Source organism: Tauraco erythrolophus, chromosome 4 (genome assembly GCF_009769465.1).
Source record: "Tauraco erythrolophus isolate bTauEry1 chromosome 4, bTauEry1.pri, whole genome shotgun sequence".
Lineage (NCBI taxonomy): Eukaryota > Metazoa > Chordata > Aves > Musophagiformes > Musophagidae > Tauraco > Tauraco erythrolophus.
In genome coordinates, this window is record NC_141468.1 from 50,550,668 (window position 1) to 50,578,218 (window position 27,551).

General features: G+C 35.7%; 2 protein-coding genes across 2 annotated transcripts in view; one reads left to right on the forward strand and one right to left on the reverse strand.

Annotated features, from left to right (window-relative positions):
- Positions 1-3,932, forward strand: part of RLIG1 (RNA 5'-phosphate and 3'-OH ligase 1) — a 31,321-nt gene extending 27,389 nt beyond the window's left edge. The window contains 5 exon segments of the mRNA XM_086610906.1: positions 707-823; positions 1,200-1,331; positions 1,334-1,393; positions 2,520-2,689; positions 3,271-3,932. Coding sequence (XP_086467032.1) covers positions 707-823; positions 1,200-1,331; positions 1,334-1,393; positions 2,520-2,689; positions 3,271-3,459 — 668 coding nt within the window. The 3' untranslated portion in view covers positions 3,460-3,932.
- A 283-nt stretch (positions 3,933-4,215) lies between these two features.
- Positions 4,216-27,551, reverse strand: part of CEP290 (centrosomal protein 290) — a 60,741-nt gene continuing 37,405 nt past the window's right edge. Inside the window, 36 exon segments of the mRNA XM_086610909.1 lie at positions 4,216-4,907; positions 4,910-4,963; positions 4,966-4,999; positions 5,290-5,396; positions 6,258-6,361; positions 6,513-6,586; positions 8,197-8,243; positions 8,246-8,314; positions 8,317-8,336; positions 11,331-11,496; positions 11,808-11,912; positions 11,915-11,927; positions 12,271-12,381; positions 12,383-12,400; positions 12,402-12,437; positions 13,411-13,497; positions 13,753-13,836; positions 13,838-13,885; positions 14,898-15,548; positions 16,116-16,239; positions 16,830-16,985; positions 17,852-17,997; positions 18,956-19,057; positions 19,471-19,637; positions 19,640-19,691; positions 19,797-19,934; positions 20,131-20,344; positions 20,980-21,179; positions 21,661-21,768; positions 22,867-23,133; positions 23,796-23,930; positions 24,018-24,125; positions 24,371-24,535; positions 25,646-26,101; positions 26,857-26,897; positions 26,900-26,967. Coding sequence (XP_086467035.1) covers positions 4,813-4,907; positions 4,910-4,963; positions 4,966-4,999; positions 5,290-5,396; positions 6,258-6,361; positions 6,513-6,586; positions 8,197-8,243; positions 8,246-8,314; positions 8,317-8,336; positions 11,331-11,496; positions 11,808-11,912; positions 11,915-11,927; positions 12,271-12,381; positions 12,383-12,400; positions 12,402-12,437; positions 13,411-13,497; positions 13,753-13,836; positions 13,838-13,885; positions 14,898-15,548; positions 16,116-16,239; positions 16,830-16,985; positions 17,852-17,997; positions 18,956-19,057; positions 19,471-19,637; positions 19,640-19,691; positions 19,797-19,934; positions 20,131-20,344; positions 20,980-21,179; positions 21,661-21,768; positions 22,867-23,133; positions 23,796-23,930; positions 24,018-24,125; positions 24,371-24,535; positions 25,646-26,101; positions 26,857-26,897; positions 26,900-26,967 — 4,570 coding nt within the window. The 3' untranslated portion in view covers positions 4,216-4,812.

Here is a 27,551-nt window from a genome sequence, read left to right on the forward strand (position 1 = left end):
GTGCTGTGTTCAGCTCTGAGGCCCCCAACATATGAAGGACATGGAGCTGTTGGAGTGGGTCCAGAGGAGGGCCACGAAGATGATGCGAGGGCTGGAGCACCTCTGCTATGAAGACAGGCTGAGAGAGTTAGGGCTTTTCAGCCTGAAGAAGTCTCTGGGAAAATTATAGCAGCCTTCCAGTACCTAAAGGGGGCCTATAGGAAAGCTGGAGAGGGGCTTTTTACAAGGGCGTGTGGGCAAGGGGCAATGGCTTTAAACTGAAAGAGGGTAGATTTAGATTGGATCTAAGGAAGAAGTTTTTTACGATGAGGGGTGAGGCACTGGAACAGATTGCATAGGGAAGTTGTGGATGCCCCAGCCCTAGAGGTGTTCAAGGTCAGGTTGGATGAGGCTTTGAGCAACCTGATCTGTGGAAGGTGTCCCTGCCCGTGGCAGGGTGGTTGGAGCTAGGTGATCTTTAAGGTCCCGTTTCCAACTCAAACCATTCTATGATTTGTAACTATTTAAAGGCTACTGTGCTTCTTTAAATTTTCCTCAGTGCAGCCTGTTTGAGTGTGCCAGATATTGGTGCTTGTACAAAGGAACTGGGACTACTGTCTGTAAAACAAGGTTTAGATCATTGATATTTTAATACTCGCATTGAAAGATGATAAAAACATAAAATTGTCTAGCAGTTTGCCAAAAATTGTCATGTATTTATGTCTAGAATTTGTTTGGAATGTTGAAGAGGATTTCAGGCCTGTTCCAGATACTTGGATTCCAGCAAAGGACATAGAGTTCTCTAATGGCAATCCTTTGCCCGATGAAAATGGACATATGCCAGGTACCTGTGATGCAGCACAGGTAAAATGGTGGTGGGGATCCATTTTTGAAGCAAATTAGAGTTACTTCCAGAGTTACAGGTAGTAGTTAACGTATGCAGAAGACAATTTGAATGTCCATTGGCTATCCAGAAAGGCTTGTTCTTCTGACGTGTTGGAAATATTTGCAGTTTGCTCTGCAGACTTACAGGCCTTCAGCTGCAGGCACAGTTGTCACATTTGCGTTCCTCTGACATTGCTCTCGGATATGACACCGTATTTTCGTCTTACTCTTTCTGTTTGTAGTTAACTGTGGGGTCTTTTAGTGCATGTGCAGCTCTAGTATTTGTATGGTAACTTCAGATACTCGCGGTGGTAAAATGCAGTGTTTCCCCCTAGGTTGGGTGCCTGTGGAGAAAAACAGTAAGCAGTATTGCTGGCATTCATCCGTCGTCAGTTACGAGGCCGAAATAGCGCTGGTGCTGAAACACCACGCTGAGCCGGGGCTTCTGGAAATCAGTCCGGTGCCGTTATGGAAATCTTAGAACAAACATTGGAGCTGATTGGGACAAATATTAATGCAAATCCGTATGGTAAGTTTGTATGGCCTGTTCTTAAATACTTCTCTAATTAGTGATATTTTTGAGTGCATTTCTTATGTGTAAGTTTAAAAAAAAAAGTTCTAAAGTAGCAGCATAACCTTTTTAGAAAGAAGAGGAAGGGCTAGCTCCAAGAACACTCGCCCAAAAATACTCACCTCAGAAATCTGAGTTGTCATGTGACTATTTATGTCTATTAAACCTCTTTCCACTTGCAAGTTCTTCAGGAGTTAATATAAAAAAGCTTTGCTGTATTATTTCAAAAAATATTCTGACTGGAAAAGTTGTTTTAAATATTACTAGTAAATATTTTTCAAGATTGTTGGTGCCTTTTCCTGACATTTATTTTTAATTGCTCTTCTGATGCTGTTTAGTGCGTTAAAGTAGAAAATTTTTTTCAGACACTTTCTTTTTGAATCCTTAGAGTTATAAGTTACAATTTTACAATTATGAAATATTATGAATATGTTTTTAAATGTAATTTAAGCTAAATTTTGGTTGTGGCTTCTCCCCTTAAAAGCCTTATAACAAAAAACACTTGAGTATGGAGCACAAGTGAGTTCTAACTTCTGAGCTTTGCTGTGGGATAACTTGCAAGGATGGATAGGACAAATAGTAGTACTCGGTCGAAGCATTTTCTCAGAATGTGAAGGAACTGCAACAAACGTTTCCAATAGTTTTCTTAGACGAGATTCATGTTGAACGGTCAGTGAAGACGCGATGCGTTTGTTAACAGCCTGGTTTAAGTATTAATCTATATTCATAAGAAAATGTGCCAGATTTTCAGGAACTATGTGCTGTTGATCATAATCTGAAGCATGAAGACTTCAGCTCATGGCTTTATGGTAACTGAGGAAGTGGCCACAAGCAAAAAGCAGACAACTATCTAAATCTCTGTCATGCTTTTATATAAACAAAAAGTTACGTGAGGAGGGGAGTGCTACGTGTGATACTAAAAAGTATATTTAACTGTTCTCTTAAAGGGAGGACAACGCTGTAATACCTAAAAGAAGTCAACCTTTTATAGAGTGCTTTTAAGATAAGTGTAATAACTTAAGATTTTCCTCACTTTTCTTATCACATGTAACTAGCAGGAGGATTTTTGTTTGTTTTAACATAGGATTAGGAAGCAAGAAGCAGCCTGTACATCTTCTTGTACCACATGGAGCATTTGAAATAAAGAATCCACCTACTTTGAATCAAAATGACATATTGTCTTGGTTTGAAGGCTGTAGTGAGGGTAAAGTTGAAGGAATTGTGTGGCACTGCCATGATGGGTGTTTAATCAAGGTAAATACACAGATGGACATGTGCAAAGCACTATAATAATTCATAATACATGAAGTATTGTGAGGTGTTAACTTTTTGTGTCTTGTTTTCCAAATGCTTTAGTAGTAAATGTTCTCCTAGCAAATCGGGTGGCAGTAGAATTAGTCAAGCCAGTGAATCTCTACAATGACAACATACTGAACTTTTTCATGATCTACATTAAGCTAATAAAGTAGTGGAGAACATAAAATAATATTTTCTTGCCCCTCTGTATAGGAATCACTCACCATTTTAAAGCTTAATTTGTTAATTAAAAAAATTAATTTCTTGTAATTTTGACTTACAGAACAAGTATTGTAATAAGATTATTTTTTTTAATTATTAATTAGCAAGTTTATAGTATTTCTGAAACTGTGGAGGACACCTTGGTTCTGGTTTGCCTTTCTTTGTCACTCATGTTATTCAGATAACTGATTAATGGCTGTAAGTGCCCTAATGCAGAGGATTCTAGAATTAAAGCACACACACCCACCCCCCCAAGTTAGGAACTGTTGGGATACTATATGAAAATCTCTGAACTATCTTATTTCTTTTTATTTTAGCTCCATCGCCATCATCTTGGTTTACGCTGGCCCCTTGCAGAGACACACCTGAATTCTCAGCCTGTTGTGATTTCTTTTAATAGAACAAAGTATGACTGTGACTTTGAACCAAAGAGTTTGTTCTACCATTTTTCAAACTTGGATGGTCAAAGATTTGACACACTCAAAGATATCAAGTTTGATGCTTGAAATGATTTTTCTCTTTTAAGGTAGTTGTCATATGTGCAGCATTCCTCTTCCTTGTGTCTACCACAGAACTCGTTACAAATAATCTTCCATCTTAGGCAGCAGCCTAGGTACTGCACAATTTTAAGTTTTTCCTAAATGAGCTTTATATAACGAGAGATCCGACACCCAGAGCAGAGATCTAGCATGTTTATTGTCAGTTCTGAAAAATCCTTAACTTTTGAGCCCATTTCTGGAAACTGTTTTAACTAAGCGTAAGAAGTATCTTGTCTGACACTGGCTGGTCCTAATAGCTTAGCTAATGAATGCAATCAACTGTAAAATTTCCATAGGTTGCACTTCTATAAATATAATGACACTGTTATATGTAGGATTCAGATTTAGGATCTAGTTGTTTCTTAACAGTAACAGACATATTTCAAGTGGGACCAGAATTAGTCCTGAAATATGATAATTTGTTTTAAAGTAGTAACAATTTATTTTTGGGGAAAACTTTTCACTGTTGTTTAACTGGTAAGCTGCAGCATTATGCTATTACTTGAAAACATAATTTAGCTATATCCTACAGCTACTTCCACTGTTTTAAGACAAAAAGGTATAGTAGTTTAATTACTCAGGATCTCCAAAATATGAGAGATATTGGCTTAGTAATACTGATTTTCAGACTGCATCTCAGTTAGGAAACCTCATGAAGGGCATACCAAATAAGATGGCATATAAATAATAAAGGTGAGAAAGCATGATCGTTTGAGTTTGCTTTATTTTATCTGTGCTATACGAGTATACATCCAGCTATATAAAATATACAAAATGAAAAATCATTTATCTACAAAAATACCACTAGTTCGGCTGAAAAACGGTAACTTGATTTTAAATTCTTTGTTCAATTATTTAAATTCTTTATTTTCAATTCTTCCTAAAATTGAGATAAAACCAACCACAGATGTAAGAACAGACATCCAGCACACTGACCCTGAGTCCACAGTCTGTACAATACTACCAGACAGCAAGGCCAAATTACATATTCTTACTGACCTGGAACTTAGCATACTTAGCACACTTTAAGAGTTTCTCATCTTCACCTGATGCCTGCATATTACCCAAATTACTGTTCTGAATTAAAATACTATATTGCAAAGGAGTGGGAGAGGTAAAACTCACTTTTATTTGACTGGTGTATATAAATACTGATCATAATCTGTTGACTAATCCAATTCTGCATTCTTAGGTCTACAAACTATTGTAACTTTAATAGACTTGTATCATTCCAAGATAAAAACAGACAAATAAATCAGTATTATGTAACTCCCCTGGAATTTATTTTCTGTATCAATATTGAGGATACTAAACATGAGCCTAATCAACAGAAACATTGCCTGGACTATCCACTTGAATGCCAAACTCTTCAGAAAGCTGCTTTAATCTCTCTTCTAAGATAATATTTTTTTTACTTCTTCGTTGTAGTTATATTTCAGATCTTCAATTTCTTCAAAAAAGGAAGGGTCAAGTTTTCTAGTTCTCTTCTCAGTTTTTTTGTTTCATCCTGTTGAAAAGAATGAAGGAGTACCACCTTTATCCAGAACTTAGGAAATACACATCAACAGCTTTTTTTTTTTTAATTAAGAGGCTACACGATGACAGAATAAGCATGTTCTCTAGAGACACAAAAATCTACCCACGAGCAGCACGTTCACTAACAACAAAATAGGCTTCCTAAAGATAATGCTTAGAAATCCATTTTGTCGTTGAATATTAGTTTAGATATTAAACAGCTCTTTCTAGCTAACCGTAATTTTGCTCATTATCTTGCCTAGAATGATCCTTGCAACTCACCTTTAATTGCTGTTTTTCCAACTCTGACGCTTTCAGCTGTGTCTGGAGGTCAGCTACTTCTGTCTTTAACTTGTCATTTTCATCCTTCTCTGCTGTTTCGTTATGTTCTGCAAAAATAGTGATAATTTGTTAGGAAATTTAAGGTAATGAAAATCAGTGACATGAATAATCCTGTTACAGTATCTGCATCTCCTGAAAGCTGAAACAGTTAAAGTGTAAACCCAACTGGGACCAACAACCACCGAAAATTCAGGCCGGGTCACCTGGGCTTTTCTTTAGTTCTTGTACAAACTGGGTGGTGGGTCTAGTTCCGGTGACCGAGCAGCGCTCCAGTGGCCAATCTGTCAGCACACTTCTGAGAAATACGACGTGCAGTTTCTCCGAATTAAATGCAGGAAATTTGGGAATAACGTAGTATAAGGATCTTGTTAATTGTGCTCATAATTTCAAGAGGGTTAATTTTTACTTTTTCTCCCAATCATATGGCAATGTGCTGCTCTGTAGTGCTCTGCTTTTTCCCATGGATCTGATGCCTGCTAAGTCTTAAACAGTCACAGAGCTGGTAGCTGGAAATAGACGCTCATTCTTTGGCAGCTTGGAATCCACGGCAAAAGGTTTAGGTAAGAGGGTGTCGAGGAATGACGGACAACTTAAAAGCAGTCTTTGAAGTTTAGAATGCAAACAGTGTTATGAAGTACACATCTTCTTAGAAAGGGAAATCTTACAAAGATTACAGCCTCTTGGTCAAGATAATTAATTATGGAGATTTTTACTAACATTTCTCTATAAAAAGCTTGTGTAATTACTCAAAAATCTAAGATCTTAGTCTGCTCTGGTTTACACTACTCTGGTATTAATATAATTCCGTAGATTTATTATCATTTTGCACACACATATTAAGTGAAAATGGGTTTAGGCCTGAAATACAGGAAGGTCTTAAATATATTTTAAGTATTGAAAATGATTACCAGCTGCAGGATCTTCACCTGTATGTGTGTGTATGTGGTGCTTATAATCCTCCACCTGGTGAGCTAGTGCTGCTTTTTCTTTCTCTAATCGATCATTAGTTAATCTGGAATAAAAACAATTTTAGATTTTTTAATTATTAAAATACTTTAGAATATAAAAAAATGTAACTGAAAACCACAATGGCCATTTCCCGATCATTCTTATTTCATGTATATTGGCTGAGGTATTTATTTAGTTATTTAAAAGTACATTACCTTAAAAGCTGAAGCTCCCTGATGAGGCTTTGTTCTGTCCTTGCACCTTCAGGGAAGTGTTTGAGAAGCTCAATCTTAAAAGAAAAATAAGAAAGTTTTACTCTGGAAAACAGTATCCATGGATAATGGAGTTCAGATGGAGTTCTCCTTGGCACAGGATTAAAAAATGAATGAATATAATACTAAGGATGTAATCAAGTACTAGGTTATCACAGAGAAAAAAAAAAGTCTTCATCTGCTGAAAGCTTCCACAAAGTGAATTATCTACAGCCTTTTTAAACTTAGTATAGATCATTGCTACATATTTCTTGAAGCATGAAGAAAAAACTATTCAAAGGTTAGATTTACATACTCATAGCTACATTACCATAATTTCTACGTATGCTTAAGGAAGTGAGATGCCTAAACCATTGAAGCGCTTAAAAAAACTACTGATGTGCTTATTTGCGTTCCTAGGTGTCCAAGTTCCTTTTTGAGCATAACACAAAAAGCCTGTGATTTTGCAGTGAAAACCCAAATGAGTGTCTGGTGACTCGAAGACCTGCAGTCGTACGTTAGAACAGGTCCCTCTAGAGCTGCCTTGCCGTAGAACATGTAGGAGCAAAAAATTAGGGTTTTAAATATCATACTATACAGGTTTTGAATGCAGTGACAATTTATGAACTCTCGTAAGGATACTGATACTGATGGGCTTTGGTTCTGTTACTACCTAAAATGGTACGGATTTGTTTTTTTTTTCACAATCAATCTCTGTTTCTTTGGAATATAGTTAACCTTGACTATATCCCTTCATCTGCATTTGAGACACGAAAGAAACTGGAAAGTGTGTTGCTCCAGAGTAATACCGCATAATGAAAAATTTTATCTCTGTTAATTGTGCTGCTGGTGTACACTTCCTGTTGAAAAGGGAAAACGAGCAAAAATTAATAATAAGTTCTATAGGGCTCAGTTCCAGGTTCTGTTCATTGAACATTTATGTGTATGCGTACGTCATGTACATGACTTCCTATATTGAAAGGTGGGTGTTCAACAGGCTGCACTAAGCACGGCCAGTATGGATGCCTGGGAAGAAAGCCATGCACATGTTAATAAATGAGAAGATGGAAGCTAACCTGGTGGATAGTCCTAGGGCTCATCTCTGCAGTAGTTAAAGGCCAAAATTTGAGACATGTTTCCAAAGGCCCAGAGTTTAACATTCATCAACTCTGCCATTTGTGAAATAATATTGTAGGACTTACTAGGGACTGTATTTAAAAGGCCATATTGGAAAACGCATGAAGATCCCTTTAGGCTGGCAAAGTCAATCCCCCCAAAAAAGACCTGGAAGGAAAAGGGAAGTCTCTGCAGCTAACTCACTCTACAGAACAAGCTAGAAAGACTTTACCTACAGGCTTTCATGTGATGAATGAAACTACAATAAAAAAAACTCCTACAAAAGACTACAGTAGGAGAAAATTAATTTTCCCCTAAGACAGCAAGTCAAGAATATATATTGATAATATGTGGTAAACATCATTAATTGGCCAAATATGTAAATGTACAATTATGGCAACTAGGACTGGAAAACACCTGTAACAGCATAGATTTAGAGAAAAAAGTGCACTCTGCCTATATAGACATTAGAAAGAAATTAACAAATATTAAGCAAACTGTTCTCAGAGCCATCTGGCTAAATTTTACTCACTTGTTCTTTGAAATTGTTTAAGTTTTTATCAGCATTGTGTTCACGTCTGTTGCTTCCCGAAGCAGCCGTTTCAGGTCAGTAATGCTTTGGTCTTTTTTAGCAATATCCATTTCCATTCCTTCATCTTAGTTTCATGCATCCTGGTAGTATTTTTATTAGAAAAAGATATGAGCAAAAGTTAATACTTTTGCAGAAATAGAGATTGAAATATCATTATGAGATTAAATGCCATAAAATACACTCTGAAATACGTTTGGGACATTGGCCTTGAAATAATCACTGGTCTTATAAATAAGTAAGCTGAAAGAAGCTTAATGAAAAAATACATTCTTAATCTTAGAGTAAAGGCTTTTCCAAATGTTACACCTTTGTATCCACACTTTATTGAAGGAGTACTGGAATCTTTTTACGGTATTGCACATAAACCCTGAACTACCTTCTGCTAAAAACATGCACATCTCTCAGCAACACAGTGTGCACACTGGTCAGGTCTGTCTTACTGTCATACCTTTGACAGTATTTTTCTTATGATATAATAATTTATGGGAAATAAATTAATACAGATACACAAGATGAAGACTCCAAGGGCGAAAATGTTCTGCAAGAAATTATGTTTACCTTGGAGTAACAGCAGTCTGAGGAGGACTGCATTTTGCTTTGGGCCACAGAAGGCTACAAAAGGTTTTTGCAGAATGATTGAAATGTTGGTTGGAAGGTACTTCTGGAGATCATGTAGTCCCACCTCCCATCTGAAGTGGGTTTTCAGATAGCAGCACAATCTCCAACATCTTGCTACCTGCCAAACCGCCTTTCAAAGGATCACTTGGTTGACAGCTTTGTCTGCCCTATCGAATACTTTATACTACCATGCACGTGCTTTGGAAGGGAGGATGTGCTGGTGAGGTGGATGGCATGTTAAGGTGCCCCAGTGAGCTCCTCTAGGTTAGTACAGTCTTCACGCTATTCACTTACTTGAAAAACATTAGCGTAAATGCAAATGAAAGTTTTTATTCACGCCACGCAAGTACAATTAAGCACAACCGTGTATTTTATAAATCTATCACCCATGTACGACTACCTGTCTAGATCAACTAAACAGAACTAAGCAGAAATGCTTTTCAGACGTGAAGAACTAAAGAAAAACTACATCCAACTCCTGAGCTGATACTGGCTGTTAAAGGCCTGACATCTCCACTGCATGCTCCTGTCCTCCTCCTCGTGTGGCTGGCGCCAGTTCTGCCCTCCTTCCTTACGCTGAACACGGCTGTCATCTGACCTTGCACAGAGGCACTTTACCTTACTACGGATTTAGGGGGGAAGTTACCCCCCCTGCCCAAAAAAAAACCACAAAAAACCCAAACAAAACGGCTTTCTGAGGTCTCGGTGAAGCGGCTCAGCTGTATGTCAGAGAAGCACCAGAACTTCCCCCAAGGGATCCTGTGGGAGTGCAAGGCTGGGATGTGGGTAAAATCTTGGACCTCAGCTGACAAGACTGTTCAGCAGTGATTTGACCTGAGAAGAAATCAGACAAGTCTCTCTCCTGTCCAGCTGATCTTCTGCCCTAATAAGGCTGCTGTCAGAGGTTCTGTTTTTGTAGATACCTTCCACCCCTGTTTACAACTATTAAAGAGTACTTTTGCAACACGTCATCTTATTTCATCCTGACATCATCCTGGAGTCCAGGACTACGTATTTTTTTACCAAAAAATTTGCTCTCTTCCATCCTTATGCAGGACACTGGCTGACTATTTCCCTCCTTTCCTTGTCCTTTTCTGAGATAACAGCAGTACAAGAGATGATATCCTATTAAAAACTCTTGCCTTAGGAGGAGTAAAGTTCTCCTTCCTCATCCACTTGGATGAATCGCAGGCATGTTTCACACAAATGTATCGTATATCAAACTTAATATTCTATATCAATCTGTTAATTACTAAACATGCCGGTGTGTGACGTAACTAGCATCTTGGTGTGTGGCTCATCATCAAAAATGGGTGTAACAGTGATGCTTTTTAGACTGGCAACGGTTTTGGGGTGACTGTTTTGCCAAACTAATCTCTGTAAGCAAATCACAAAACACAGGACTAAACAGCTTGCTTCTAGCAAAGAAAGGAATGCACTTAAAGTTGTTCAGGCTGTAAAGTTAAGATCTCCAGCCTGTATAAGTAGGTTGTCATAGGAAAAGCATCTGAATTATTTGCAGAAGTACAGATAAATTAAAATGTGTGCCTAAGTTGCAAAGCAGAAATTGGTGTCATAAAACTTGTTTTCTTTAGTTTGTTCCATTTGAGTGATGCGAGTGATACCCGAATTTAAAACAACTGATAGGTAACTTTCAGGTAACTTATTGGTAAAGACTTGTAGAGATTTACTATTTTTACCAAACCAAAAATTATTTTGATGCTGATTTCAAAGTCTGAGTTTTATCTAAAAATCTAGAAATGGTGATTCCCACACTTGATTTTCTGTATTCGAAAAGAGAATCCAGTGCTAGTCTCTGACTTTTTCTCCCTGATTCTACAGATAACAGAATCAACCAGCTGACTGCAATTAGCTTCAGGGCCTTCGGAACACACATGCAGGATCTTCAGCTGTGCCTACATGGCCCAAGAAATATAGGAATCCCAGCTGGTTTTCTAACACAACCTCTGCACATTCACATGGTTAAATGTAGATTTAAATTTAGCCAAGGTGGAAAATGCAAGTTGCTTCCAGGGTTTTTTTCAGATAGTCATCTATGTGGTCAGGTACTGAAATACTTTGTCTGTTCCGCAAAAATGCTGATGTCATCCCACAAAGCACAAACACAAAATAAGCTGCAAGGAACACAAAATACTTTCTTTACTATCCAGAAGTCTAAGGCTGATCTGGAGAAGAGAGGTAAGTAAACTGGCTACTGCATAAAGCAGCTAACAAGGCCAGTACTTAAGGACACTGGATCTCTGCTGGATTCATATCAGAGACCTGTACACTGATTCTGTGTGCTGATGTAGAATCAGAAAATAAAATACAGATAATACAAAACTATCTTCAAAAGCAGGAAGAAAAATTATGAAAATGAAAGTCTAACTTTTTACTAATATTTAAAGAAGAATTAACACTTTTGTTTATCTTCCTACTTCATTCTCAATTCCTACCTTGTTACAACAATGGACTTCCAGCTTTTGTTGTCAGCTCCGGTCAAATTGTCTCTCAGCCAAATTTAGCCTCTTAACGGTTCCTCCAGCTGTACAGTTAACTTCTCATTTAATATTTCCAAGTTATTCTTCGCTATTCGTAGCTTCTCTGCACTGTCAGCTTCCTATTGTTCAATAAAACCAAAGGTTTATGGAATACTTCACCTCACATGAAGCACAGGGTATCTAAAACGACGGTGAGACAGGCTCAGTGCTGATCTAGAGGAAAAACGGTGCATCCAAGTTCACTGACATGATAACTCCCAAACCGTGTCTTGGGCTGCTCCTTGAATGTCTTCTCTTCACGTATAACTAAAAATTCTGTCATAGCAACATCAGTGCTTAGAAAGCTGCCCATTCCCTATCAACCATTTAAAAAAAAAAAAAAAAAAGAGATACTTATCACAACCATTAACTAATGGAAACAACGATCATACCTTTTCAGCTCTTTACGCAGCCTCTCGTTTTCAGTAATGACTTTTTCCATTCCTTTGGTTTTAGATTCATAATGCGTACTCAGCTGGCTCCCCAGATGAAGTTTCATTTTTCCATTTCAGACTAAATATCAAACAGTTTGTTAGAACACATATACATTGCTTAGCAGAAAATTTCAGATTTCCATTTTTAAAAGTACATCATAGTTACAGCTACCTAGGAGGGCGAACATAACATTTCATCACATATTTAAATATATCCTTAAGGTACAGAGTACCTTTACATAAATCATGCAGTATGTTATGCTAAAAAGAAGTTTTGCTTTTTTATTCTACCTGTTTCATATTTGGTATCTTTAAAACACTTTTGTGCTAATCAACGTCAACAACAGACTTGCTGCTCCATTTTCCTGCTAACTTGCATATAAATCGCTATCTAAATACAGTTACTGGAGAGAAATCCATACCTTTAGCCTCTCATTTTCCTGTTCAAGACCAAGTAATTTCTCATTAGAAACCACAGCTGGAGCTTTTTTCAGATCTTCATTTTCTCTTTGGACTCTCTCCACAACCTTTTTTCATCAAACCAATTGTTTTTTTCCAATTCTGGGACTGTCTTTCCACTTCTACCAGCCTACAGTGAGGAAGAAAAAAAAAGTAAAAAAAGAAGCAAACAGTTCATCTTAACATTCTGAGATACTCCAAATCCTATTTTATTGCTCATTTTTCCACTGAAATTTATATTTATAAAAAAGATGTTATATTTTGGTGTGACTCAAACCCTAAAGTTTCTTGTATACTTAGCTCCCCAAAATGTCTAGTGATATATTCACCCCCAAAATCAACACATCAGCTCCTTCATTGACTGTGTTACCCAAGAAAGCTGCAGTTAGTCTCAAAATCTGCTGCACTTTATGACCTAAACTGAAACATTAGGAAAATGAATTGAAGTACTTTATTTTTTTAGCTTTTGTTGTAGAGCAATTCCCTGATCCAACAGACCATGCAATTACTTGAGTGTTAATACTATCTGAGGGAAAAAAAAAAAAAAGGAATAGCTGAGAGCTTGAGGGAAGAAAAGGCGGCCCTTTTTTAGCAACCATACTTCTGCTGGATTAAAGTGACAGAAGTACTACATCTTAAAGCATGAGTAGATCTTATGCCTTTCTCAAGGCATATATTCTCCTTGCAGAGTGATAAATAAATAAATAAATAACATCTAACATTCTAACATCTGCATTTAACTTCTTAATCACAAAGCTGTAACTATATTATGCGTTTACATAAATACATTAAAATAATTTTCATTTTTAGGGCTGTAAATCTTATTTTTTGTACAAATACATTTCTGAAGATAAGTTTAATCCAAACAACAAAATAAGGCCATGATAGTTTGAATGCTATTACTGTAGCTCTAGTCCTTCTAATGGTCCTATTAACTGAGTTTCGTTAGTTCATTAAGCACTTTGGCAGTAAAATAAACAAGTAAGAACAATTCTTCTCTGCTATTGGTTGATTTCAAATAATAAACATTTAATAAAACATTGCTTTTTTTCTGTATTTCGGTTTCATTTAATTATGATGAAAAATGCTGTTATAATACTCACCCCTCTAATGCTTCCCAGCTTTCGTTCAACATCTGCTTTCTCTTTTTTCAGAAGTTCACACATTTCTTTTAAGTCACCTACTTGGTCCTAAAACCCAAAGTAATAAGCAACTTATTTAGATTTCAAATTGAGGTGAACAGTAACAAAATTACAGTTGTTTACTTTCAAAAATATGAAGAGAGCCATTTCCCATCGCAATGACATTTTTCATTTCTACCAGCTTCTGATCTTCCATAAAACCATGAAAAACTTACAGTATGTACAGAAAAGATATCCATTTCTTTTTAAGCAATCCCCAAATCTGTGTTACGGTAAAGGGGACTAAGGGTAAAAAGATGTTACCTTTAGTCTTGGCAAATCTTTATTGGCCTGCTCTAGCTGGAATCTTAGCTCGACGTTTTCGGATGACAATCTAAATTTTCCTTTAAAACCTCTTGTTGCCTTTGATATGATCATCTGATCCTATTCCTGATGTCTTGAAAAAACGGAGGGGAAAAAATTAAGTGGTAATCTACTAATCATTGTATCAGTTGTAGCTGATAAAGAGCAATAGAGAATTAGTATTTTTCACAGAAATAAAATGGATGACAGTTGTATCACCAGCTTTCATCTAATCTGCTCTGACTTTAGCTCCTCTTCTCACATTTTCTAAACTTGCTTAACCTTTAAGCGAAGTTTACAAATCAGTATAACCAGTAAAAACTTTGTCAAATCAAAATTAACTCTCAAACTATCCGACAGAAATAAATCTCAAAGTCTAAAAGACAAAAAGCTACTGAGTGTAGTAAGCTGTGACACTGTACCTGGGAACAGCATCTGATTTAAGGACATGTTCTAGTATGTTTATTAAATAGTACATATGGCATAAGGAATTTCACTGAGGTTAAACAGATCACAGAGCAAGTCAGGAAGAGAAGTATACAACTCTAGCTCTCAGTCTGTTAGTTCCTACAATCTTAAGTCTTTATACAAAGAGGCTAGTAATTTCTATTACATAAAGAGTACATTGCATGCCTTATATTACCAACTCAATCATAAGCATATGGTAATTTATTATGTCTGACTAGTAAAGAGTAAAACCTCTTGATATAATAATCAGGAGTTTTTACTTATGTAATTATGGAATTAACCATACGATCCATTAATTCATCACTAGTAACGATAGGAATAAAGTATTTGCTTCAATAAAGCATATTTTTTTCTTATCCTAAGTCTCTTAACAAGTGAAGGTCATCAACTAGCTGCATGTATCACTGGATTATTTGTAAACTTTCTGGATCAAAATTTTAGAAGGGACAGTAGCTGACTTGTGAGCTGACATGCATGCCTATCATGGAAGTGTAAGGTTTGCTTTATGGACCACTTGGTGACTACTTCAATATCACGCAGACCATGCATACAAAACCACTGCATTATCAAGATCAAACTATTCTATTTCTACATCATTTATACAGAAGAAATGCTAGAGGACTGCTACAATATCAAACCTCGGGCACTTCACAAAATTCTGGGGTTGTTTCAACACCCTCTGTACCACTTTGGTAAGTTTCATATTTATCCTCTGCAGTGTTTTGATTCATTTGATTATTCACATTTATTTTTTCTGCTTCATAGTCATTAGCTTGACTAGAAGGTTCCCCTGAATCAGACTGACTGCCGCTCATTCTGTCAGTATGACGCTCTTCTACACTTTTTTCTTCATCAACATTGCATTGCTTGAGCATTTCTTGCTTCCTCTCCTCTTCTTCAAACTCCTCATGAAGTTTTCCATTTTCAGGTTGGGTTATATTTTCTTCTTTTTCACTGCAGTTCTCTTCATCAGCTTCAGCCATATTTTTGTTTTTCGATCTTTCCCTAGAAATATCTGTGTCCTTGCATTTCTCACTATCTTCAGGATGCTGTTCAGGAGACACTTCTGTGCTTGCATCCACAGTAGCTTCATGGCCTTCATTATGCATGATGCATGTTTGCATGTCTGCTTCCTCATCTATTTCATTGCCATCAGTCATGCTATAATTAGTGTGAAGTTTGATTTCATCCCTATTTGAAATAGATTTCTTTTGAAAGGAATTCAAATGCTTTTGTTTACTGATAGCGATAGGAACAGACTTGGTCAGTTCAGTGTGGTCACATGTACTCTGATTCAAGATGAAGACAGAATGAAGCATGAAAGAAAAGCAGAAGATGGTGAAACAAAACAGGAAATAAACAAACCTAGAGTGTACTACTAAATCTATTTCTTGAAAGATAACCTAATAATGCAATATTTGCAATATAATGAACCTTGTAAAAACAAAACCACAACCAAACCACCTCAATATAACTGGAACGCAGCTCAGTATTTCCCCCAACTCTGTGTATCTCAAATTTTCAATCAATATGAAATATAAAAGTAGTCTCTCAGTTGCAGACTCACATATTAGAAAATACACATCCCTTATTTCTCCACATATGCTGGGATGGTGAATATTTCAGCTTCTACCTGTAGAACACAAACTCTTAAGTTTTGGGGTTTGGTTTTTTTTTGAGGTTTGTTTTGTTGTGTTTTTTAAAAACACTAAAAGCTGAGTATTTCATATCCTGTTCTAGAATACTATAATTTGAAATAAAACCAGCTACATGACACAGAACACCAAATGGAAAACAAATACTTTTGTTAAGTAGGTGCAATTCCTCTGGGTAATATGGTTACGTTATTAACTTACCGAGGGTCTAGAATACATCTCTCTCGAACATTGTCTCTGCAATGCATGAAGCTTTTCCTGGAGGTATTGATTTTTGAAATGTAATTCTTCCACAACAGAATCTCTTGGGATTGCTTGTTGTGTTCTACATAAAAAAAATGAATCAAGCCAAAACAAACAAACGGCTATTAATGCAGAAAAACATCCTTTAAGGTAAAAATCCCACGAACTTCTGGATTACTAGACTGGATTTTCTAGTATTACTAGACTAGTTACTCTAAATCAATGCTAGCCATTCAGACTATTTCAACTAATCCCCATGAATCCAAAGTACTTACTTCAGCAAAAGGAATTTGCTCTTCTGAGTACACTATCCACTGTGACAGTGGATACACTGATTAAGAACACACTCCCCAACTGCAACTTAGCAGTTTCAGTAACATTCACCAACGCTAAATTGTAATAATTTTACACAATAGGAGCCAGATGTTTTCCATATTATTATTTAGCTTTTTAGAATAATAAACCAATGCTGCGTATTCTCTGAATATGCACAATTACTCCTGAGTAGCTTTAAGTTTGCTCATACAGATTCAAGAAGGATTTTGAAATTCCTGTCTATTTTTTTCCTCTTGAATAAGTTGGTCTAATAGAGACTCTCTCTCCCTTTCCACAGACTTTTTTTCTCATTTAGATCTTTTTAGTTTTTATAGATTCCTTTAAAATGCCTCTCACCTCATGTAAGCAACTTCATTTTCTAAATCTAGATTCCGCTTTCTTAGTTCTTCCAGTTCTTTTTCAGTCTCTGAGGCTCTTATTCCAATAACACGATCAACAGTGATCCCAGTAGTTTTCAGTTTCTTCTGCAGAGCAATTTTCTCTTTTTCAGTCCTGCAACATCCAGTAAATTTACATTTAAATCTTTATTTGCTAACTTGCTTTCTTTAGGAGAAAATATTTTCTGTCTTAAAGAATCCACATTTGCAATTTATTTGCTCTCTGAACCACATTCCCTTTTCTGTTTAATAAGGTTACCTTACAGACAGTACAGCTTTCAAAAAAAACCAACTCCAAAATCAAAAACCAAACCTGGAAAAAACAATGAACGCGTTAAGTCAGTATCATGCATGTCATAACCACTTGCGGGTCTTGCCTGTGTTTATGTGAAATTCATACAGGGCTTCCTAATTTTGAAGCCATTTCAAACCACAATCTGGCAACAGCTACAACCATCATCCAGCTTCCTCTCCATCAGTAAAAGCCTGCCATTACTGTACTGAAGCAAACAGAACACTTGCAGAGGGTTGCACATGTGTTTTCTTTAAAAGGCTTCCATCTCCTAATCCTAGAACCATCAGTACTGCAGTAGCACTACATGTAACGGCAAGCACAGATTCCAGTCCTAGCGATCTGATTAAATAAGACAGCGGCGAGACGCAGCCTGTCTTCATAAAGCTGTTACTTGTTTCAAGGGCGTAACAGAATGCTATATACAAGCATAGCAAAAGACTTAAATTAGTTTTATTCAGAGACATTTTCTTCTAAAAAGGGTTGTTGGCTTTTACAAGGGAAAGGATCCTAGAGGAGTAGCCTGCTACTTGAAAATTAACTAATCCTTTTAATCTCAATAGTGATGTCAAATTCTAGACATCCATCTTATAAATGTAACAAAACTGTTATAATTATTATGTGGCAAATATCGTTGGATTCCCCTTACGTCATCATTTTGTAGCTGAATCTATTAAAAACCAACTCACTTGGTATAAATTTCCTTCAATGTATTCAACTGTTTGGCTAAAGCATCTGCTTCTTTTTCCTTTTCCCTTAGTTTGTTTCTCAATCCTTCCATTCTGATTTGCCACTTTTTACTTTCTTCCCATCTAATCATTTCCTCCTTGGAAATCTGTGAAGCACATAAACAAACTACGTATTTATTTTTGATTATTTTTCTTGAAGTAAATAAGCAAACATGCTAGAAACTTAAGTATGATATATTCTTCATTTATCAATTCAAAGCACGAAGCCATAGTAGGCATATATTATGTACCTCATTCACCATAAGGTAAATAGCAGGCCCAGCTGGTATGCCGTAGTGACTGGTATATAAAGCTGATGCAGTTTAATGCTATTCCCAAATTCGTCCTTAGTTTTTAATATTCATGTTACAAAAAAGGAGTGACACGTTTTATGAAATACGAGGTGCTAGCTCAATGTATCCTTTCACTTTGAATTACATGGTAGTAAAGAAGACAGATTAAAGAAAAAGAAGTGTTTTCTATGTCAGTTTACAACACATCTGTCTTCTGCAGCTCCCCAGGAGTTTATATGCCCCTGCTGCACAGCTGTACAATTGGTCATTTTAGTTTATCTTTTCCTATGAGAAATGGGATCTCTACTTACAAGTTACAATTTGGTAACTATAAATTATACAGCAGTGAAAACTTGTAACTATGTAATCACAAATGGCTACTGAAAAATCACAATCAATATTCCTGTAAGCAATTTTTTAATTTTTAAATTGGACTTTTTCCTTCTCCAGTTAGCCCCTGTACTTTCTTCTCCAACTTCATTCTAAATAGTTACTGCTACTAAGGGACAGGAAGAAACCGAAATCTTTCCAAAAGGAAGAAACATGCCAAGTTTGAGAAAAATATCTCTAGACACTAAGCAACAGGTATTTAAAAAGTCTCAAATTAGAAGCATAAGTGGAGTCCTAGAATAATACTTATGATCATGAATAGCCTGAATGTCATTATACAAGCATACTATAATATTCCAGGAGAGTGGAACTGCCTAGACCTAGGCTGATGATGTCTTCCAAAGCCACGATCTAATACCACATACCTTGTCTTCTATTACACCTTTTTTTTTTCCGTTTCTTCATGCTTCTTCGCAAGTTCACTTTCCAACATTTTAATTTTTTTCTGAAGTGCATCTATCAGATTTTGTTCATCAGCTTTGCTCTGAAAAATTACAAACTGAATAATTAGCAGCAAGTAGCTGAATTAAAAAAAAATAAAATTAGACAATTCTACTGTAAATCCTTATTTATTCCCCCTTCTGAAAGGGGAAATAAGGACAGCTGGGAAAATCACAAAATTTCCTTATACAAAGAAGCTTTGAAAGTGGAAATTCAACTCCTCAGACTCTTTCAAACATATTTCAAGAAGCAAGTAGCTTTCAGTCTCTTCCTTTTATTTGAGGCATGCTTCCAACAGCAAAAACTAATACCTCATGTGTAGTCCAGCTGACGAGCAAACATAAATTTTTAAATCGTGTCTCAATGCCTGCCAAAAGTACTTAATCTTTTCCCCCAAAACAAGCACATCTATGCAGAAACTTGACTAAGATTGAACATTTTTAAAAGAACTTCTACCTGAATGCTACTGCTTAACCTCTTAATCCGTTTCTTCAGTTCTTCATTTTCTTTTTCAATTTCATTTTTTTCTTTCAACATTTTAGCAAACGCTTTTTGTTTCCTCTGAAGTTCTTGGTTCAACTCATCCCTTTCATCGGACAACGAACTTTCCCTGGTTTTACTTATTTAAGGTTATCTGTAAGGTTTGTAATCTGATTATTTAATTCCTCTATCTGCGTCTAGAAGAAAACAAACAAACACAAACCAACCAACCCAGCAAACCTCCAAAATCAGGATTATCAACAGTAGACCAATGCAATTCAATGATATTATCTAATACTCACCATAAGCCCCTTTGTTTGTCTGTCAACAATTTCCTGGACATTCATATACGCCTCTTTTTGCGAAGCAGCAGAAATAATCTGCTGTTCAGCATTAGCAGTCATTTCTGCTCGGAGCTCCAAAAGTGCTTTACTCAAAGCCTGAAAATAATAAATTAACTTATTTCTAGTGAAGAAGCTGCTAATATGAACATTACAAAACAAGAAAAGGCAATTATATTTTATTATGCTACATCATGCAATTATATTCTACCTCCTGCTGTACTATACATAGAATTCTTAAGCAATAAGCAACATCAAACATGCATGTGACATAGGGATTAATTTTTGTACTAACTTTCTGCTGCTTCTCTTTTAAGGCTAACTGGCTCTTCAACTGTTCCACCAAGTTTTTCAATGTTGTTGTGGGTGCTCTACTATTTGCTTCTTTTTGGACCTCTAGTTCAGCTTTTACACTTGCTAATTTCTGCTCCATCTGAGATAACGTGTTCCTCAATTCATTGGCTTCATCTTTTAGTTGTCCTACATCAACTGTGTGCTTTTCCTGAAGTCTAACAAAAAATAAGCATTACTAGGGTACACTGCAATAATTAAGTTAAACTCCAAACAAATGACAAAGGGCACAATGTTATGGTTTTTATTGTTAAAGCAAATGACACATAGGTTTGGAAATAGCAGAAAAAGACTGACTCAGGAAAGAAGGCCTCCATTTACTAAGAAAATTACTCAAAACGAACAGCAAAATGAGATTAGAGCATTGTCCATTTTAATTCCTGGCCCTAACAGGTAAAGAAAGCATCATGCTTTTCTCCTTTTAAACAGGAGTTAAATTTTCCTGAGTTTAAACTTCTTAGATAGCAAGCCCAAAAGCATTATCGGGGAAAAAAAACCCAAAACCACAAATCAGCAAGTATCACAGTAGCTTAAAGACAACTTTCATACCAAGATTCCTTGAAAACTTTCTTTTTCACTGAATGGCACAAAGCTAACCACTGAAAGGCATTTTTCCAAGCCACAGTTTTTCAGTATTAGTCCTGATGAAGGGCTACAGATTAGAAATAATTTACAATTACCAACCATGTTAACTCTTTTGAGTTAGTTTTTTCAGACAAATCTGAAATTTGATAGACCAGTCCTGACTTGATCCAATCCAATTGCGACTTATGTGAACAAACTGAAAACTTACTGGGCTGTGATAGTCTCAAACTCTTTGATTTTCATTAAAGTAATTTGTTTTTGTTTCTCCAAATCAGATGACGTTTTCTTTAATTTTCCAACAAGTGAAGCAAGAGAATTATCCTGTTCTGCTACAGTTTGCTCCATTTCAGCTAAGCGGAGAAGATGTTTGTTGTTGGAAAGTGATAAAGAAGTCTTTTTCACTAGCTCCTGTAAAACAGAACAAATGCATGTGATAAACATTTTAAGCTTTAAATCAAAGGTAAGCATTACTGACACATTTTAAACTCAATCCTGAATATAACCAAGCATTAGCATCTAACATGTTTATTTACCGAGATGTGACTCTCGGTCCACAGAGAAAGCAGTCACGCTAGTTTTGAAACGAGCTTTGTGCATCTTATGATCCACAGAATAACCATTTAAATACAGGTTTCAACTTATCATAAAAGTGTTAAGAGAAAATTTGTATTGAAATTATGAAATTATGTTAGTTTAACATAACAACAGACTGAATGAAAAGAAGAGGAAACAAAATATAACTGTCTCTCCTAGACATCTCCATAATCAGGATAATACAAAAAATGCTCATATGTACTGAGGTGGTTTTGATGACAAAACTGTTCATTTGAGCAACAATTTTAAAAATTTGGGAACAGCTTCACTAATCTCACAAACACACATAACTCACCAAAGCAGTCTGTTTGCACTTATTGAGGGAATTGTCATTATGTAAATCTAACTTCTGGTGTAGAACTCTTAGGTCTTCCTCATGCTTCTTTGCTAATTCCTCTTGTTCCTGTTAGTTCAAAATAAAAATATAACTCTACTGATGCACACTATTCCAGAAAGTAATGAAACTACAGTACCTTTATGTTGATTACTCACTCATTGCTCAGTATTTCTCCCCAAATTTTCCTCTAATTCTGGCAGTTTTAAAAATTCTTTTCTTCTTGCTATAATTAAGGATTATTTTTTTTTTTTTTTTTGCCTTTTTAACACTACTGGAAAAAATCTACAATTGCAGTTTTAAGCTTTTGTAGCACGCAGTATGGTGAAACAGGACAGGAGCTGGCGAGCAAATCAGTTGGTGTTGGTCCTCACTAACTATGACTATCAACATGGATAGTGACATCCATACTATGTAGTTTTCAGGTCTGTTTACTTTGGACTATAGTGTGATCCATGGATTGAATGGCTGCTAGCACGCACAGCACAGCAGGCTCACTTTTAGACTGCATCTTCTAGTCTAGTTCAAACAAAAAACTTGATTTCTCCCTGAACAGCTACATGTTAACCAAAGCACATTAAGTGAAGATCATAGCAAGTCTGCTTTGGAAATGTGCTCCTGATTCAAACACACTAAAACTGATGCCTGTTTAATCTTGAAGTACCTCTTAGACACAAGGTTTATGCTTTAAAATATGCTTTAAGGATATAGAGAATAAGGAATTCTTATGCTTAGATACACTGTTTATGCTTTAAAACATGCTTTAATTTAAAATATGCTTTAAGAAGCATATTTTCCATAAATGCATGTCTTTCCTGTACCTTCCAAATTCACTAGAAGAGGCAGCCCAGAGATCATTGTTGCAAGTACTGGAAAATCCTATATAAATATACAATATACTGAGACTACTTGTCACAGCAGAATTTTCATTTTCTTCCTGACACACTAATCCTAGGCAGACGTCACATACATAACCTCTTGACTGAGCAAGCCTCCTATTCTAAGAAGTTAAAAAATTTTACATGAAGTTTCTACATTAAAAATTGTCTCTGTTCTGTTACCTCTGAGGTCAGAAACTTTTTAAGATTTCACTAGCAATGAGATAAACAGAGAGCCAACTAAAACAACTTAAAAATGGAAGAAATTTTGTGCAAAAAGTTTAACTACCTCTCTTGCTTTAGCAAGCAAACGTTGGTATTTTTTTAACACTTCCTCCTTTTGATGTAATCTTGCTTGCATATTTGCAATGGTTTGATGAGCAATTTTTATGGTATGATGGTACTCTGGATCATCTTCTTGTTTGCCTAATTCGGCCGTTATTTTCTCTCTTTCTGATGTTGCAGGTAATCGAAGTCTTAGTTCATTTATAACTTTGTCCCTTGATAAAATATTTTGTTCAGCTTTCCACAGAGCAGTTTCGTTTTCTTTTAATTTCTACAATGAAAGATAATTACTGCATTTCCAGAACTCAAACAATGCAAAAAGGTCTTACTTTTTAAAACATGTACCAGAAAGATCATGTAAATGGACTTATACACACAAAACTGTTTTGCACTTGATTCTGACTGTATGAGATTACTATTTGATGAAAAAATCCTAGAATGCCAGTATGATGTCTTTATGTATTATTTGCGTGGAACAAGACACTTACGCAACTCAGTTTGTGCTACCAAATTAAGAAGCTGGTTTTCTCAAACTTCTTAAGAACCACAAAGTAACTTCTGTAACAGAATTTCAATTTAGCAACCCAAGATAAATGGATTTTGCTATGCTACTTATTAAATTTAATGTAACACTTGCTGAATTTAACTAGCTATAGTCAACTGAATTTTGTACAGCAAAAGCACCTTACACTACTAAATGAATGATCTAATATATTCAGAATTTTCCTCAATAGTTTTTTCCAATGGAAAAATATTTCATTTTAGTCTCAGTGCGATTATATTATTTACATTTTCTCTCGGTTAAATACTTCTAAGGGATTGGACACATGCGAGTGACATTTATAAAAGGATATTTATGATACAAAAAAAAAATTAATCGGCATAGAAATACAAACTTTGTCCCTTTATATGAAAATTCAAACATTTAATTACCTCCTCCAGTGATTTACAGGTTGCCCTAGTTTCCAGGATTGTTTGAATATGCTCCTGAATCTTTCTCAAAGCCAACTCAAGTTGTTGTGGGAGTGGCAAACTAGGGTCTGGAATTGATCCTGTAGCCTCTTCTACCTGCACAGAAAGATTCATATTCATGTAATCTGACAGCTCTGAAAAACGTGCTTATGAGTCTATTTCTCATTAATTCAGTGCACATACCTGTAGAGCTGTACTAAGTATTTCATTTTGTTGATGATCATATAGGTCTAATTGGCGCTGAAGTTCTACTTCCCTCTGATCCCAAGCCATTTGCCTTTCTTCATGAAACTGTAACAAATGTTTGATAAAGGTATTTTATTTATTGAAGGCAACAGAAATTTTAAAGTCAACTTTAACAGAAAAAAAAAAGAGATAACAAAATGTAAAACACTCAGATGTGCTATGAAAAAGAACTATGGAACCAAGATACAAACATCCATGTTAAAAACTTTTTAGGAAGAATCTTCCTTTTTAAAATCACTTAGTTACATAAGGAACAGGCTGTTTTTCTAATAGCATGCAGAAATACATACCTTGTTCTGCTGTACAATTTCTTCTTCCAGATTATTGATTGTATGTTCATATTCAGAAATTATATTACGCAAATACTTCACCTCTTCCTTTTGCTTGACTAACTCTCGATTGAGTTTAAGTTCCTGCAGATGGAGTTCCTCCATCTTCATATGCCACTCGATTACCTAATAATGAATGACATACAGTATTCTAATTTAACAAGCCCACAGACCAACTAGATGCAGCTACACTCTTTGTCTTTGAGGCAGCATGGCACTTATGAAACCAACAGGAAGAAAGACGTTCTGCCTTTTTAAGCTTCTTCATTTCTCTTGAGGGATGACGCATGGCAAGAGTATGAAACTGCAAGAGGGATAACTGAAAAGTGCAGCAGACAACTGGAGAGGCAACAGGTTTCCCCTATACTGACAGAAATGCACTGTGAATAATTTTCAGATGACCTAACTAAGCTATGCATCTGTCCAGACTAAACAAAAAAAATCATGCAAGAAGTTTGGTTGACTTTTCTAAAACAGCAAAAGATTTTCAAAACCATTAAAAACTGTATGTATTCAAAAATGCACATGGACTAAGGATAACAGACATATTTATGTCAAAATCCTCTACAAAAATATTTGAAAACTGGCTTAAAACTACAACACGCCAAGAATATTACAACAATTGCTTACATGCAGATATCTTTAGTCATGACAGATATAACCTTATTATATAATACACAGTAATCTGGAAGAGAAGTGAGAAAGCCTTATTCAAATGTCAAGGCACATTGTTTACAATAGCAAAATATGATTAAGTAGAATTACATGAGAATAGCAACATTTCTGACCATGGTGCCTAAATTATTGCCCCTGGATTTATTTAAAAAGACATGCATTTGTAGTGAAGATTTCAATGCAAGCTCATGGAACAGAACTTCAGCATGCTACTCTCTTAAATTAATCTAATTCATAATTTAATTCAATTCATAATTTAATTCAATTTAATGTAACAGAACTGAATTAATAGTTAGCCTCTACTTCCTATGTCACTTAATTGGGCACAAAAGAAAATGAGTCAATCTGACCGTGCTGACTTTTACAGGGCAACTAACTAATGAGGTATTACTTTTTTAAAATAGGAAAACAAAAAACGATAGCTGTCATATTCTACCAAAGTGTATTTTGGAATCGTTAAGTTCCACATTGAAATAGATGTTTAGGGAACAAGCTGAACTGAAATGTAATTTAAATACTGATCAGAAGAACAAAGCTATTCAAAGTTGTAAAACAGCAAACCTTTTGAGCTCCTCTTGTATCCTTCAACGCACTTATTAATTCTTCTAAACTTTTCAGTTTTAACTCCATCTCTAATGCTCTGTTTTCTGCATTTCGACGCTCCTGCTGGGCATGCTGAACTTCTTCCAGGACCTTCAGTTTGTCATTCTGTAGCTGAATCATTGTTTTAGAGAATTTTTCTTGCTGCGCTAAAGGCAGAGCACCACTAAACTGTCTCCGCAAAGACTGAACGGTCTGTTGTAGATGTTTGGCTCTATTTTTTCCTTCCAGTCGGGCAAAATATAAAGCTTGCTCTTTCTCATCAAGCTTCTGCTCTAAACGTAGATTACGGATCTCCATCTTCTGTAGTTTCAATTTAAGAGTCTCCAATTTGCCGACAGCAAAAGATTCATTACCTTGAAGGGCTATGATATGTTGATGCAGTTTTGCAATCACTGATTTTTCATCTGACTGTGCCTAAGACAAAATTTATAGAAAAAATTTATTTTCATTTTAAATGTTAATGCAGTGTATACGTAAATATAAGCAAGCTCTTATTTTTTTCCGTGTTATATATTGCATATATTTTATTCCATAAATAAGAGCAAGAATTAGCCTCTAAAAGCAGTTTTTTATTTTTCCACTATTGTTCTACAGACGTGCAGTACAGAAGTACACCTTTTCAGATACTCATCCTAAAAACTGTATCTTTCCAAAATACCAGGAAATGAGGAAGAAACGTATACTTAAACTTAGAAAATATGGTAATGTAAAAGCTGACACAAGTGTTGCATTAGGGACTCAAACCACTGAAGAACATGAAAACAAATCCCAAGAAGTTGTTTTGGCTAACGACAAAGTAATATAATAATACTACTGCAAATATTCAAGATTTACAAGTTGTTGCTTGTCTTGTAAAAAATTACTTCCCTGACATTATATTTAAATATTGATCATAAGCTATTAATCATATAGGAATAAATATTACCTAAATTACATGGAAAAAGCTCAGAATCTGTAATAGCTGTACAGCTAGAAATGGAAAAAACGGAGAAGGGAATAATTAATGTAATCTAGAACTCTTGAAAGAGTACGGCCACTATAAGGACCAGCTTGCTAAGATCCTTCTGAAATGCTTTTGCAGTTTCCTAATTCAGTGTAAAATTGCTTTATTTCTTCTCATGCCAGGGAAAAAAATCCAAACTGCAGCATTAATAAAGGTTGAATTTTACCTGATAGTCTAAAATTTGCATTCTAAGAGATTCCACTTCTTATCTCTGTATTGCTGGCGTGCCTCCAGAGTTTCAACTTGCATTTTTGCTACATCAGACAGTTCTCTTAATCTTGCAGGAAAAACAAGAGTATTGTGTCACTTGAAACCACTGAATAACCCATTAAATTCTTCTACACAGAAGATGGTAAAAAAAGAACGCTTAATATGTTTCCTCATATTAAAACATTTGAAGACTTCGTTCTTTTCAGCATGTTCTTCTCCACTACTCGGAGTCCTTGTTATGACAGTTCTCCTGTCAACTTTTTCACAGGACATTTTCCTGTAAGTTATACAGAAGTTTGCTAGCAGTAACCTACTCCAGGAAAACAATGCCATGGTTTTTAACGGAACTAAGCATCTCCGTCCTCTATTTCTCTCTCACGTCAGAACATAAATGCTCAGAAAGTTTCATTCTCAATTCCTTTCTCTGCTTCTCCAAGTCTAATCACTCATTTTCAGCTTCAAAAATCACTGCAAATGTCCCACAGACTTTGCTGTTTTAGGAATATAACAGGATTACATTATTTACTCCAACGAATGTTTATATCAACATATCTAAAAAGGTCAGTTTTTCAATTTATGCAAACAAAGTTAATCCCTTAAGTAAATGGCAAAAAAAAACCCCTACTGCAGTTTAATCTTCGAGACATCTAT